Source organism: Gordionus sp. m RMFG-2023, chromosome 5 (genome assembly GCF_954871325.1).
Source record: "Gordionus sp. m RMFG-2023 chromosome 5, tfGorSpeb1-WG-v2, whole genome shotgun sequence".
Taxonomy (NCBI): Eukaryota; Metazoa; Nematomorpha; class Gordioida; order Chordodea; family Parachordodidae; genus Gordionus; species Gordionus sp. m RMFG-2023.
Window position 1 is genome coordinate 25,965,476 of NC_088779.1, and position 15,790 is coordinate 25,981,265.

General features: G+C 24.0%; 2 protein-coding genes across 2 annotated transcripts; both read left to right on the top strand.

The window, feature by feature from the left end:
* The first annotated feature begins 4,579 nt into the window (after positions 1 to 4,579).
* LOC135929943 (tetratricopeptide repeat protein 32-like) lies at positions 4,580 to 5,988 on the top strand. The gene is made up of 3 exons (XM_065466697.1): positions 4,580 to 4,789; positions 5,152 to 5,309; positions 5,732 to 5,988. Exons 1-3 carry the CDS (start codon positions 4,623 to 4,625, stop codon positions 5,851 to 5,853), a joined length of 447 nt encoding a protein of 148 aa, XP_065322769.1. The 5' UTR covers positions 4,580 to 4,622; the 3' UTR covers positions 5,854 to 5,988.
* A 4,374-nt stretch (positions 5,989 to 10,362) lies between these two features.
* Positions 10,363 to 11,342, top strand: LOC135930001 (signal recognition particle 14 kDa protein-like). Its single transcript, XM_065466760.1, has 5 exons — positions 10,363 to 10,555; positions 10,597 to 10,669; positions 10,717 to 10,877; positions 10,919 to 10,951; positions 10,994 to 11,342. The coding sequence occupies exons 1-5, from the start codon at positions 10,532 to 10,534 to the stop codon at positions 11,081 to 11,083; spliced, it is 381 nt and encodes a 126-aa protein (XP_065322832.1). The 5' UTR covers positions 10,363 to 10,531; the 3' UTR covers positions 11,084 to 11,342.
* The last annotated feature ends 4,448 nt before the right edge of the window (positions 11,343 to 15,790 follow it).

Here is a 15,790-nt window from a genome sequence, read left to right on the forward strand (position 1 = left end):
ATTTTTTTTAAAAAAATCGTAATGAATGCTATTATTTTTAAATAAGGAAAATTTGTGCAATAGAATTTAAAATAGCATTTGATTTAATTGATACCAGTATAGTATAAATGTAAACCCATTTTGTAATAAAAAAAATTTTTCATAGGAAAGTTTTCTCAATTGTTAATCTCCTTACACATGCTCTAGGAATATCAGATAAATTTTCAATATCTTTATTTAGGTATAAATCATCAACTAAAATAAGCTCATTTAAATTTAATTATCAAGAATAATTAGTCATTTTTTTTCTCTATCAATATATATATGTATTTATATTCACTTCTTACAAAAAGATCTAATGAATTAAACCCAATATTATTATATTTATAAAATAAATTTATTTAATTCAACAAATATTCTATGCAGTTACATAAATTTCAAAAATGTATTATAAAAAATATATCTTTCCGTGTAAGGTATAATTAGTTGTAGAGGACTGGTTGGCATTAAAACACATGATAATTATAGTGAACGCTTTGAAGTAAAGATGGGGCAGCATCAAGATCATTCTTTCCATTATTATATATCATCGTAATGGAAGCGTTTATGAGAGAGGTATATGGAGTACTTCCATGAAGACTTACCACCTAATAGAATATTCGGCCCGAGAAAAATATACCAATTCTACATTTTACAGTTTTTTCAGATAATATGAAATTAATAGCTAATAACCCGTCAAGAATGACCGGGTTGAGGGGGTGATTAGTTAGTTTGTGTATATGGTACTAAATATACTTTATTAATATATTTTATAAAAATCAGAGACCTGCAGAGGCACCATTTGCACGGCCCGGCCCGGTTTTAAATTTTTTAGGCCCAGCCCGGCCGGGATATTTTTTAAAAATTTTTTTACGGCCCGGCCCGGATTTAAAAATTTCAGGCCCGGCTCGGAATTTTTTAAAATTATATTCCACCTGGTATATACAAAAATTCACCCATGAGGTATTTTACCATATTTTTCAGCGAATATTATCGCATATTATTTAAAAAATACATGAAAAAAGCTAATATTTTGAGAATATTATATTGAATTTATAAAAATTATAAAACTGTTATTTATTAAAATGGATATTTTGTGCATATACTATATTTTTTGCATTTATAAAAATAAAACTAATATTCATAAAAATGGTAATAATATTTTGAGCATATACTATATTTTATATTGCATTTAAAAAAAATAAAACTAATATTTAATTTATAAAAATGGAAAATATTTTGAGAATATAATATATTGTAAATCGTTATTTAAAAAAATGCATGTATAATAAATAGTATTTTGAAAATATAATCTAATTGCGCAATATTAATATAATTTATTTTATAATTTTTAAATATTTTATATTACATTTATAGGTTGGTTTTTCTGGTGTAAAAAAAAATTATTAATTTTCATGGATTTACCATCACATTTATGTCTTTTTAGATGTGATGTACCATGTTTATAATTATAAGATAATATACTTGAACAATTCTTACATTGTACGTAGCCAATGTTTTTTTATTTTCATCTATGATGTTAAATTTAGCCCATATTTCAGATTTTAAATTATTATTTGTATTTCTAAAAGAATAAATATTATTTTTAATTTTATTAATTGTATCATTAGTATTTTGTGCCATGATATTCCTTTATTTGATTGTTTTGGTAAATATTCAAAAAATTTAGATATGAATTTTAAAAAATATATTATTAATACTTGAATATTGGGGCTTATTTAAGATATTTTTTTATTTGATTGTTTTGGTAAAATATGTTGTAAAAATTTAGATATGAATTATAAAAAAATATATTAATACTTTGTATAAATTTGCAGGGAATTAATAATTAGATCGATCTGTGGGTGTAAACCATCATCCAATATTATATTAATCATAACTATAATATAATATAATCTTATAACCATTAACTCATAATGTAAAAATTTTTATAAAAAATATTAAGGCCCGGCCCGGGATATATTTAAAAAAAAATTTTTAGGCCCGGCCCGGGTATATTTAAAAAATTTAAAATACGGGCCGGGTATAGGGCCGGGCCTGCAGGTTTCTGATAAAAATATTAAAATTTAGGAGAAGTAAATTTGTGAATCACACCTCATAAGTTATACTTACTTTTTGATTCTTCAATCATCGAATAAGGGAGAAAAGTATGATGATCCTTCTTTCTTGGTGGGCTAAATGAAAAATATAATAATTAAGAGTACCAGAGCTCCCGGTAGTCAGCATTGCGGAGCTCGTCAAAAATAACGAATGAGAATTTTCTACTTTACTTTTATGATATCTGTTACCTGTTATTTGAGAATAATATCCAATTTTTATAATTTATAACCCCCTCCCCCCTTCAGACTAGGTCCTATTCATTAAAACTAAGTGTAAATATTATGTTTTGAGTTAAAATATATTTAAAGCTTTTACTTGATACCCATGTCAATGTTATTTATTAAAATATTACTGTTTCCCATACCTAATATTTAATAATAAAAAAATTCCCAAGCAAGGTTTAAGGCCATAATAATTTTGAAAAAATTTCCTCAAGCCGAACCAACTAATAATTTTGGTAGCTAAGAACTGGAATAAAAAATTTAAAAAATCATAGCAAATTTAAAATACAATCAAATCAGATTTTCATGGGATTTTAGGCCATAGCCCATATTTAAAATTAAAAATATTTCAAGCATCTTTATTTTAAATTTTATCCACTATGATTTCTATTACAAATTTAAATTTTATTCTAAATATAAAATTAAATTTAAGACATTGTTATTAAGTTACAATAGAAATAAATGGCAAAATTTTAAAAATGTCAGCTATGCTAACGGCAATTGAATTGTATTAATATATATAATTATGATATTTAATGTAATTATAATTCAAGTTAGTGTATACTTAAAACGTGTATTTTTGAAACGTGAGGTTTGTGGTTCGATGCTGGTAGATGGCAAAAAATTAATAATACACAATATAGTCTCCTTAAATTTTAATAACGTTAAGATGATACTAAAACGATCATATTATTATGGAGATTATATATATGATTTAATTTATAAAATTATCTTCTTTATTCTAAAATGAAGTATATTTCATTTAATACCAAAGTAAAAAATTACATTTGTGTTCATTTTTGAAAATGTATTTTATTTTTAATGTATGTTTGATTGATAAATATTATAAGTCTAAATTTTTAACTATTTTATTTTACCTAGCACCAGAATTGTTAGATATTTTTCAAATTCTAAATCATGGTTTCGAACCGTACCGTTATAGTTTTGTGAACCATAACCGAACAGTCATGAAGAAAATAGAAAAAGAGCAACCCGAACTGTTGTAAATATTTTGAGCGGGTTAAACTGGTTTATAACGATTTTAAAATAATTAATTTTATTAACCTAAGCTTAAAATTTTAATTTTCAATGGGGCCAATTTTTCGTGATTTTTCAAATTTAATTCCCAGGTTTATGGGGAAAAAATGATAATCATAGTAAAATCACAGACAGTGATACTTTATTTGCCATTCAATTAAATCAAAAAAATATTGCCTCATTGGATATGGATTCTCTATATTTTAAATAATAATTTGGTATATGTGAGAACGTTGCTGATTCATTAATTATAACTATTAATCGAGCTGTCAACTTTACCTGATTTCTTCTGCATTAATTTTTAATTTTAATAATATGTATTGGTATTAGTGTTGTTAACGGGCCCGATTTTTGAAACGGTCTAATCAGAATTTTCGCCATAATAAAATTATGTATGAAGTTTTGTCATATATGGCAGAAAGATTTAAACTTCCAAATCTCGAGGTCTAGACATTATTATTTTGAGTTGAATCTTAATAGGGCAGTTTTGAAAAGTCGGGCCGTTTAAAAACACTAGTTGGTATAAACAGAAAAAATAGCATTAAAAGCCTGATTCTTGGGATTATTTTAAATTAAAGTTTTTATATATTGAACTTTTACTTTCATTTAAAAAATAGACTATTTACTACCTTAATTTTAAATATAATTCTTTAATTTAAAGGTCTACTCAGTCCTTATCAAAATTTTGTCGAAATCTATCGAGCTAAAATAATATGTCGGAGTATTTCTTGAATATGCACAGCCAGATTATGCTCAGGCGGGGGAGTGGGCACTATGATGGGGTTTTATTGGAGGTCTTTATGCATAATTAATATAAGCGTTTAACGAAGTTAGAAATTTATACAAATTATTTTGATTTTTAACTTTCTTTTAAATAAAAATTTTTATTTTCGAAATATATAAAAAATAATGGTTATTTAAAAAATTTATTAGCTTTTACTTATTTTTCTTTCAAAATTTTGTATTTGGGGAGGGAGGTAATGTATGGGAGAGGTGTTTTTTTAGCATAAAATGATTTATGGGAGCAAGCAAAATGAGGGGGAGGTTTACCCTTCCCCCCTGAATAATCTTATGCATTCTTGATAATAAAATATGCTATAAAATATTGTATAATAATGGGTTTTATATGTTTCTCGGAAATAAAATATCATTTATTGTTTAATTATGTTTCTCGGAGAGAATATATGAAATATTTATCAGCTGATATATTTTATTAAAAATCATATGAATGTAAATTCTTTATTTGATTTATATGATAAATGTGAAGGCTTAATAAACGATGGAAAAGCTGATGAGGCTGAAAAATTCCTAGATTCGTTTATCGATAATAGTCTGATTTGTTTTAAACATCCTAGCACTAGTTTCCCCTCAACAACGCTACAAAATCAACTGTATGCTAGAAAATTAATGAATATACATATATAAATATCACAGTTTATAAGTATATAATAAAAATAAGATTTGCAATTTTTTCTTATAAGGAATTCTATTTGAGTTTTATAGCAAAATAATGATAATAAATGAATTTATCTTATTTTTGTAAGAGCAAAATAATTAGCAATGATTTTATGAAGATGTAACAATCTATCTACATAATTATCAAACTCTTCAGATATTTAAAGTTTTTTTAAATCTTTCCTAGTAGTTATTAAAACTTTACATTTATTGTTTTCAATTTATTGAAATATAATATGTTATAACTTAGGGTTTTAACTCTACTTTAGTTTCTATTATTTTATATTTTTATCTAAAGCAAACAGAAACTAGCATTAGCGTATAACAACAGAGGCCTCCTAAAATATTTTACAGTTGATTTTGAGAAAGCTGTTCAAGATTACACATCTGCTATTTCCTACAACAATAAATTAGCTCCAGCTTATTACAATCGTGGGCTCATATATTATCGTCTAGGTGAATATACAAATACATATATTTATATATACATTTTTGATTTCATTATTAAATTTTTACAGTATTGAATTTTACTATCCACCAAAGTAAAACAATAAATGTAGTTTAGAATATGGCTATAGTCAAGGGTATAACTATTTTTCTTATGGGGAGGATATGCCTAAAAATTTTAAATTGTGAATTACATTTTTTGATCACTTTTTGGATTTTTTTATGAATAAGCAAATAAGAATTTGAATTAAATAGTAAATAAAAATAGGAAGTATAATAAAATATAAATAACTGAAAAATGAGTAATTAGGTTTAAATCATTTATTTATATAATATTAAGGTTAATTTATATTACAATTCATTTCTTAGTGATTAAAAATAGTAAAATTTGTAATATTTTTTCATTATTTTCATAATGTATATATTATAAGGCAATTTTAATGAGGCTATCTCTGATCTACACAGTTCTCTTAGCATAGATCCATCTTTCGTATCTGCTCAACAATGCTTGCAAACCTCAATATCAGGAAAAAGAAAAAAATTACCAACATGATATATAACTTTATAATTTATGTTTTCTAAAAAATATATATATTTAATGATTTTTTATTCAGATATTTATTAAAAAATTTATTTATTTATTCATTAGTTAATATAATAATGGTTTAAGGAGAAACCCTGTTATCAGATAAATCACTCTTTGTTTATATTCTTAAATAAAATTTTGTTTAGCATTAAATTTATACTTATATGCAGTTTTAATTTCTTAAAGATATAAGTAACAGACTTCCTAAAAAACTAATTTTAAAAATATATCAAGATATTTTTAAAAATATCATTATACCGATACTCTTAAAAAATAGAATGATATAGATAATTATTTTATTATGAATATTATATAAGGTTTTCTAGTTTAATACTTTACAGTTCTATATAAGTTTTATGAAAATTATTACCCTGAATAAACAATTTATTTTAAATATTTTTTATGATAATAACCAAACTCAGTGATATCTTAACTTGATGAAATATTTTTAAAAATTTTAATTTTGAGTAACATTATAAACATATGATTTGAAATGAAGTAAAATAATTTAAATAATCCTGTAAAAACAAAAATTTAGATTCAAAACTATTTATTTCATTCAGAATTTTTAGATTTTTATATGTATTTCATATATAATTCAGCATCTTTATTTTATTGTGTTATGTTTTTTTTTTAAATTTGTTAAATTAAATGGATGATGTATATTTTTATTCTTTTTCAATATTAAACAATTGTTGAGGACATATATTTTATTCCTTTTTAATATCAAACACTAATATTACAAAAAAACATATAATATCAAACACTAATATTCCAAAAAAACATATGCAAGAAATTTATAATGTTGTAATAATATAATATTTTTTTGAAAAAAACGAAACACATCGTGGATAAAAAAAAAAATTTTTTTTCTCTATTTTTTGAATATGAACACATACATCATCAATATTTATGGTCCTTAACATATCATTTCAAAAAAGCAAATAAAGTAAAAAATATATAATTACATAACCTCATCCCCAAAAGAAGAGGAATTCAGCGGTCTACCTTGTAAAAAAGTTTCGGCAGCACTTGTATGCGACAGGTTTTACTGTAAAAATAAATAAAAAACGGGCAGCATTTCCGTGGGTCTTAATGAAAAAATATTAACGCGATGGTCGCTTACAGATAAGAGCACTCTGATTAACTCTTTTTATATTCAGCCGCCTCACCCAAGTGGACTTTGGCTAATCCCTTTTTTATATTCAACCGCCTCACAGAGGACTTGGTTTATTCTTTTTCGCACAAAGATAACACACAATTTTAAGTCTAAGATAATTTGTTTATTGATTTGATACTTCTTTTTCTTACAGATTATATTTCCAAATAACAAGTTATACAGAATAATTAATATATCACAAATGGAGAAAAATAATATATTTTTTTTAAACAAAATTATATTGATTACTTTTTTTTAAATGTCTTTTATATCTTGTATATTTTGAAAAATAAATGTAAATTTGAATACCCAACCTACTTCATTATCATCCGGCGCCAGGAATATATCCAATTTGAAAATCTCTAAGCTCGTTCACTCTCTACCTTTTCGCACTTGGAAAGATACCGTCGGAACAGGAGAGGTCAACGATAGCGGATTTAGCACAGATTTCACTACTGGCTCTCTGCACCCATGCTGAGCATTCCAAACGTCCTCTTATTGAACTGGTACCATAACAAGGAAATTGCAGAGCCTTATGTCCTCAATCTCGTCGCAAGCACTTAATAAGGATTTCTTCGTCCATTCGTAGGAAGATAAGCCCTAGAAACGACAAGGATTTTCTGCTGAACCAACCTATTCCCCAGGAGTCCGCCAATGGATTTCCTAGAATGGTATGGTTCACTTGGATCTTGGCATGTGGCCTACGGATATAATACTTATTTATCATAGGCAATATATATTTTTTTAAAAAAAACTTATAATTTACACATACTATAGGCTTAACAAAATAAATAAAATATTTCAATTCACAATAAGAATTCAAAAAAATTTCTTAACATTTACTTTGTTAAATACATAAAATCACGAAAATTTAAAAACTAACTATTTGATTTTAGATTACACCCATTATATAATTTTTATTTAATTTTCTTGAAAAAAAACGAAATAACATTTTCTATGCAAAATTTTAATTCTTAAACCTAGACCTGTGCGCCGACGAAATATTGGTGGCCTGCGCAATTTTTAATAAATCTAATCAACGGCCTGCGGCGCCGATTTTTAGCCGCCGTCAATAAAATCAGCGCATATATAAATTTTTATAAGATAATAATTGCTTATTAATTTTAAAAAAAAAACAAATAAATAACACTATTCTACAGATATCTCGGCATATTTTTTAATATTCATTTAATAGAAACCTTATTTATCCAAAATCGATTTCGTAATTTAATTATGTATAAAAATTATTTTATTGATGATCTCCTTGAATTTAACGTCAATCCAGCGGTAGAGAACACTCTTTCACTAGGTGTGCTAGTCGCCGGAATGCAAAGAATTTTTTTGGCGAGCCTGGAAAGATTGGGAAGTTCACTCTTCTTTACTCTCCAAAAATTTAGAACGTCCATATCTTGTGAATGTCATTTTTCTAGAAAACTGTGGCATTCTTGTTCTAAGTCACCTAACTTGGAATCATAATTTATATTTGTTGCATGTTTATTTGCCAATTTTGTCAAATAACTTGAATTTAATCATTCATCTTTATCCTCATTAGCTATATTTACTACCTGATTTTCATTATTCTCTATAAGTTTAAGATGTTTTATTATAAATTCTGAAGCTGAGCAATTTTGCTCTATTAAATACTTTGACACACTTGACAATTTTTAAAATCTTGGATCTAAAAGAGAAACCAATACCTAGATAATTTTAAATAAAAAATAAAAGTATATACTTATATAATATTACTTGCAGATTACAAATCGGAAATCGTAACGCAAGTTTTTTAGCATATTTTTCTTAAGTGAAATTCAGATTAAATGTGTTTCAATTTCACTTCTAAAAAGTAACGCCAAGTTTAAAGTAGGCCCTTTTGTACTGAATGAAATTCGACAGTTTCTTTAAATTTCGAAAGAAATGCTAATAGTTCTACCAGATCAGATTCATAATTTGATAATTTGAGAAAGTGCTTGATATTTAATTTTTAGGTTTTCATATGCCTGGAATTATTGTTATTATTATCATTGGAATTGCCAATTTGAAACCGGGTATCAGGGTATGGATCAATGCTGTGAAGATCTAACATGTCTGATGTTAAATCTATCGTACTTAGGCATTTTCTTTGATATTCCTCGAATTCAAATTCAATCTCTGTCGTTTTATATCTTAGAGCAGTAATAATTTCTCTAATTTTTGCAAAAAATTTCCAGAGGATTTTTATTATCCAAAGTTAGGATACTAAAATTATTAAAGTAGATGCATCCATTTTAAAAATATGTAAAATTATGGTGACTTTTGGAGTTTTAGATTTTTGATTAATTGAATTCTATAATGACGTCAATATAATTAAGATTTTAAAATAGTAGAAAATAAATTTTCCCAATTCTATTTGCCATATTTTTAATGTTATTATTTTATTGAACCTTATTTTCTTTAGTTCTTTTTCATATTATAACAAGCTTTTGGAAAATTATTCACTATATTTTATTTTCATATGCTTTGGAATCGTATTTATAAAATTTTCATGTTCCTTATTATGGAACTCTCCAACTTTTACCGATGCTCCTGGTATTTTACCAGTTTTATCATTGTATTCAATCTCACCCCATAATTGTAATTTCTTCTTCTATTATCCAAAGATCGAAAAAATGCACTGCCTCTAAATTTACTATTTGAGAAGCCCAATTTCAGTCATTTAACTATACTGTCATTTCTAATTTTTTAAATTCATTTTCCTTCTTTTCAATTTTTTCTATAACCATATTATTTTTTTTTATATATTATTAATGTTTTAATTCTTTTTTAAATTTAGTTATGTTATACATTAATTATTTTTTCCCTTTCATCAATTTTTAAAATAATTTTAAAATTTTTTCCAATATATTTTTTAATTTATATCTTCTCCATATATTATAAATTAATCCAATAAGTAAAATTAATATCATTCATAAATAATTATTACTATATTCATTGTATTTTAAATTAAAATCACTAAGTAATTAATACTATATTTATATACTTTTATTGTTTGTTTAGATTAAATATTGTTTCTTTTATAATGTTTATATATAATATTTATTATAACTTTTATTATAAAATTTTTACTTTAGTTAAGGGCAACTAATATAAAGGCTAGTCTAGTTTCTCTTTTATGCAATATTACATTTTTATTAAATATTTTACTTTTTTGGTAATTTATTTATAAATTTTTTTAGAAATTTATTTAGAAATAAATATAACAATGTAAAAAAAACATTTGATGGTTAATATAACTATAAATTATCAAATCTCCCTCTATTTTTATCTTTTAAACTAGCCTATATAATAAATATTCTCTAAAATTACATGATTGAACTCAGTAATATTGAAATTATTTTATTAATTGCTTAAAACAGCTGTGCAAACGACAATTTACCTGAGTTGGGTAAGGCCATAAATCATTAAAAAATATTTGGCTATTTGGCGTAAAACTATAAACACGCTTTATTTATGGTGCTTTTAGAAAATGAATTAGTAATTTAATAATTAATATGTGTATTATTTTCATTTCTTAGTTTATGTCAGAATTGACAAAAATTATGACAAAGGCGAAAACATCTGGGTCTCTTAGGTTTACTATGAAAAAATGTAATTATAATATCGTTTTTATTTGAAAATTGTAATCAAATATTTAGCTGATTGTAGTACAAAGCAAAGTAAAAAGAAAGATAAAATTACCAAGGACTCAAGTAATGCACCAAGTTTGCCCATAAGTTCTTCAACCCTAGAATCACAGAATAAAAGTCAAGTATTAATAAGAGTTACACTAGGAAGAGGCAAAAAGATAAGCACCAATGTAAAAAATTTAAATATTGAATTATTTTTACATATTTTTAGATATCCCATAAAGATGTTACAAAATTTCAACAAGTAAATACTATATATAATTTTAAATACTTTTTATTATCTTAGACATTTTATAATCTACTTAAAACTAATATGGATGCTCTAAGAAAAACAAGACCTAAAATATCTAAGAAAAATAAAAAACCAACAAATTAATTTTTTTTTATAAAAAATATTATTCAAAAAGCTTTATAATTTTTTTTTCCAAAGTAGTTACAATATTTAATAAATAATTTCAATATTTTATTAGCATTATATACATAAACATAAGTGGTTAAATTCTTACAGAACATTGTTTGCTAGGATACTATATCTCTATGTGTAATACTAGATTTTCTTAATTTGATCTGGCCCATCTGACTGATCATAACTGGTTTTAAATTATTTTGTATATTTTATTCTTTGTTGTAAAGTTAAATCCTTGCAATAATATTATTATTCATTCAGATATATAGTATATACCAATTATATACCAATTATATACCACTTTCGATTTTATTTAAATCTAAATCTTTTTTTTAGACTTAAAAATAATATATAGTTGTTAATATTGAGTAAACCAAATATATATATCTAATTATTTTATCAAATAATATCTATGATATGTGTAAAACCAAATTTAACTAATTACAATAATTAATTTTATTTTTAACTGAAATAATTATGTTAAACGGGCAACCTTTAATTAGTTTGGTTTATTTTAAGTCTAATCAATTTTTTTCATACTCTTATGATTTTTTGTTTTGTGTCTTCCAGACCCTGAATTTGCCCATAGACTAAATATTATATATCTGTTGAATCTTTAGAGCTTAAAAAATAATCATATTTTTACTGACATCTCTCTTTTATTTGATTTACTCTTTATATTAACTTTCTATTTCCAGAAAGATATGAGTTATACAACATATGTAAATGATTATATTAATTACTAGCACATAGCCCTCAAAGAATGATGAGTGAATTATAAATTTCTCATTTAATCATGGGTGCATAAATTTACCCTTTTTAAATGAAGTAAAATTATGTAAAAAATAAATATTTATAATCAGAATGTAATTTTATTACTATTTTCAGAACACATTTGATGCAAAATAATGTTTTACTTTTTTTTGAGAAAAGGAAACACTTCAAAAGGATGTGTTTCTTTTTTTAAGTGGTGGTAACTCAAAATGTTATTCATTATTTAAAAAAATTTCTTAAAAAATAAGAGAATATTTTATTATATATTATTATTTTTCAAATTTTATAAATAATTTAAATCAATTTAGATCAACCACCAAAGTTCTTCATTTTTTTTTTGTTAAGTTAAGTTAAGAATTTCTTAAAATTTTTTCAAATACTTAATTATCTAATATGATATCTAAATAAATAAAATTTATGATTTTTTTAAGCATATGATCATGGAAACCAGCTATTTTCAAGATGGCGCCTAAATTAATGATGTTTTAAATACATTAAGATTAACCAACTGGCCATTTGCTAATATAAGTCTATGAAAATATGATAATTTTAATCGCACTGTATAAATCAGAAATTATAAAAGTTGATTCAGAAATTTTCTTGTAAATGTATTAAAACCTAGTTGAAATTTTTTTTTAAAATGATATTATGAACTTTTAAATATTTCATTGGAAATCTAAGAATATATATATTCTTCCATTTCACAAGTAATAATATTTTTAAAATATATTATCAATTAAATAGTATATTTTTAGCTTTGACAAGATATCATGTGTTGCTAGAATAGCTAAAAAAATTTCCGACACTTAAAAATTATAATTCTCTTTGTCGACTTTTTGAACAATTTAATTATCTCCAATTTTCAATAATAAAGAGTAATTATCACTGCTTTATACTATCAATAACGAGACCCTATGAATGAACATTCTATTGATAGGACAAGCTTAGTCTACTCAGCTTGCAATTAACAAATAATATAAACATTGCAAGATCAAAACTTGGCCTAATTGGACTGCCCTTCTACTTTTTACTAACGAATTTAGTGGATTGGTATGATCCTTAAATCTTCTATGATTTCAAATTTTTCTCAAAAATCTTTGAACATGCTTAAAAAAATTTTTTACGAAAAATTCCTCAATTTTTATGATTTCAAATTTTTCTCAAAAATCTTTGAACATGCTTAAAAAAATTTTTTACGAAAAATTCCTCAATTTTTATGATCTTCTAAAATTTTGAGCAAAAAAAAATATTCACAATTTTGGTTAAACTCTACAAATTACATCCTGTATAAATTTTATTGTTGAAAAACATCTCTCTAAGCTAATTTGAATAGCATATGCATTACCAATATAACATCAGACTTTTTATGTGATTTAAGGTATCGATTACTCCGTGCTAATTGCCCAGAGTCTACATGACAGAATTTTAATTGGATGCAAACCCCCTTCAAAAACCCTTGCCTACCCCTTTTACCTTTTTAATTATTGATATTCTTTACAGAAAATTTATAAAGGATAACTTTAATTAATCAATCTCTACTACCAACTATCGATATTTTGTGAATATAAAGAATTTATTTTTTAGATAATAAATTCAATTAAAACCTCCATTATTTACAATGAATTAATTATTATGGCATTATGAGCGAAATATGTAAACCTTTTAAATTACATTTAAACGGATAGCAGAAAGTTTTATTTGGAAAACAAAAAAATAGGGTGCGAACTGTTCCTACCCCTCCCGCTCATGTAGATGTAATTGCCTAAGATATTCATTTATTTAGACGGGGTTCTTTAAGAAAATAAAATATTTTTAATATTCTCTGTTCTTTTTAATAAAAATTTTTTTATGATTATGTTTGTTCATGAATTTGTCAACATCATAATCTTTTATTTCTTTTGACTTTTATCACTATATTTTGTTAAATTTAGCAAGTTCGTTATGGAGAATGATTTTTTGTGATATAACACTATAGATTATTTGTACTATGATGGCCTTTCATAATAGGGATAACTGGGGGGGGGGGGATTGCAAATTATAATCGAAAATATGCCTGTTTTCGTAAATATCATTAATAAACATTTCTCCCCCATAAACCAACTCTCCAGTGGCCCCTACAACAATAGGGTGGGGCTAAGAAGTATCCGCTTCTTAAAATTTAAAAGGGGGTACCTTTTAATAAAGAAATTTTTTTTATTCCATTTTTGTTTTGCCACATCCATCCATTACCAAATGTTCTTGGTATCGTGCCGCATGATATACTTGTGTTTTGATGTTTTGTCGCGTGACTTTTTGCTAAATATTGCTTAAGTTTAAAATTTGTATGCTCAATTTAACAAGTAAATTAAGTTATATAATATATATAAAAAAATGTTTGAATATGTATAATATTTTAAAATATATATATATAATATTGAATTATAGATAAATTATATTAAATAGGTAAATAATATTATAAATATATAATATATGTAAATAATATCATAAATAATAATATAAATCATACTATATTAAATATTACAATTATATATTACTAAAATTTATATTAATACAATTTATATTAATACAATTTATATATTGTTCTTTATATCAAATTAATTTAAATCAAATATATTAATTACTTTAAATATTATATTAAAATTATATTATGTTAAATATTACAATTATATATTTATTAAAATTTATATTAATACCATTTATATTAAATTTGATTTTAATATTAATTATGTAATTATATTAAATATTTGTTTAAGGTATTTACTAATTTATTAATACGATTAATAAATTTTTCTTAATATGATATTAATATAATATTAAATACTTAAATAGTAAAATCTATCTAATTTATAAAAGTTAAATTTTTAATATTTTTTTAAATATCTCGCTTCAAACTTATAGGGGCCATTTTGATAGCCCTTTTTGCTTATTTGCTTTTTTGATATTTTTAAGAGTATATGGAGCGCACCCGAACCAAAGTTCGTCTTACCATAAAATTCTTTTTCCAATTTCAAAATATGTACAAAAATACTAATAAAAAAATTAAAAATACTTAATTAATAATTGCATACGCCATAATATAAGAGACGATAAATTGACAAACCAATTAGAAATTAGCATGGTAGACTGAATTTAACGATATAAAAAGGTTTTGAATTAATAGTTTTTAAAGACATTATTAAACTAATTGCAGATTCGGAACCTGTTTTCAAATTGTATATTCAAAAAAAATGAAGAAAAAAGACTGGAGATAAAATAAAAACGATTATATTCTAATCTATTGTATAATAATATTAATATTCTCATTAAAACCATGAAAAATATGTTAATAAATCAAAGATTGAATTTAACCTATGTTTTTTAATTATAGTTGATAGTACATAATATGATGCTTCGAAATCAAGAGCATTAACTTTGTTAGTAATATATATTGGAAATAATAACACGACTGGTTTTATATTAAAAATATATATAATATGCAAACTTAGTTTCATGAATCTACTCCTCAAATTCTTAGTTCGGCAAAGCTCTGTTGTGCTTCAACCATGAGTGGAAGAATCAGGAGTACAGGCATTAGATCTGAGATCTTAAATTTATTTGGCGCCATTGTCATCGATTAAATCTAATTATTATTTAATTATGCCAATCGATAAAAGAACTAATAAATGTTTTAGCGATCTTAGATGAGGTTCACGTGCATTTCAGATATTAAAAAATATGCAGTATGTCAGAGTTATGTATTGAAAGATTTTTAGGCGTCATAAATACCACTCGAAATATTATATTTATCTTATTTGTATAGATTTTATTTAATAATTATAGAAGCTAGATATCATCATATAAAGCTATGTAAAAATTTATACTTTTTTAATATCTTGAGAGCAGTTCCAACAAATTTAAAGGATT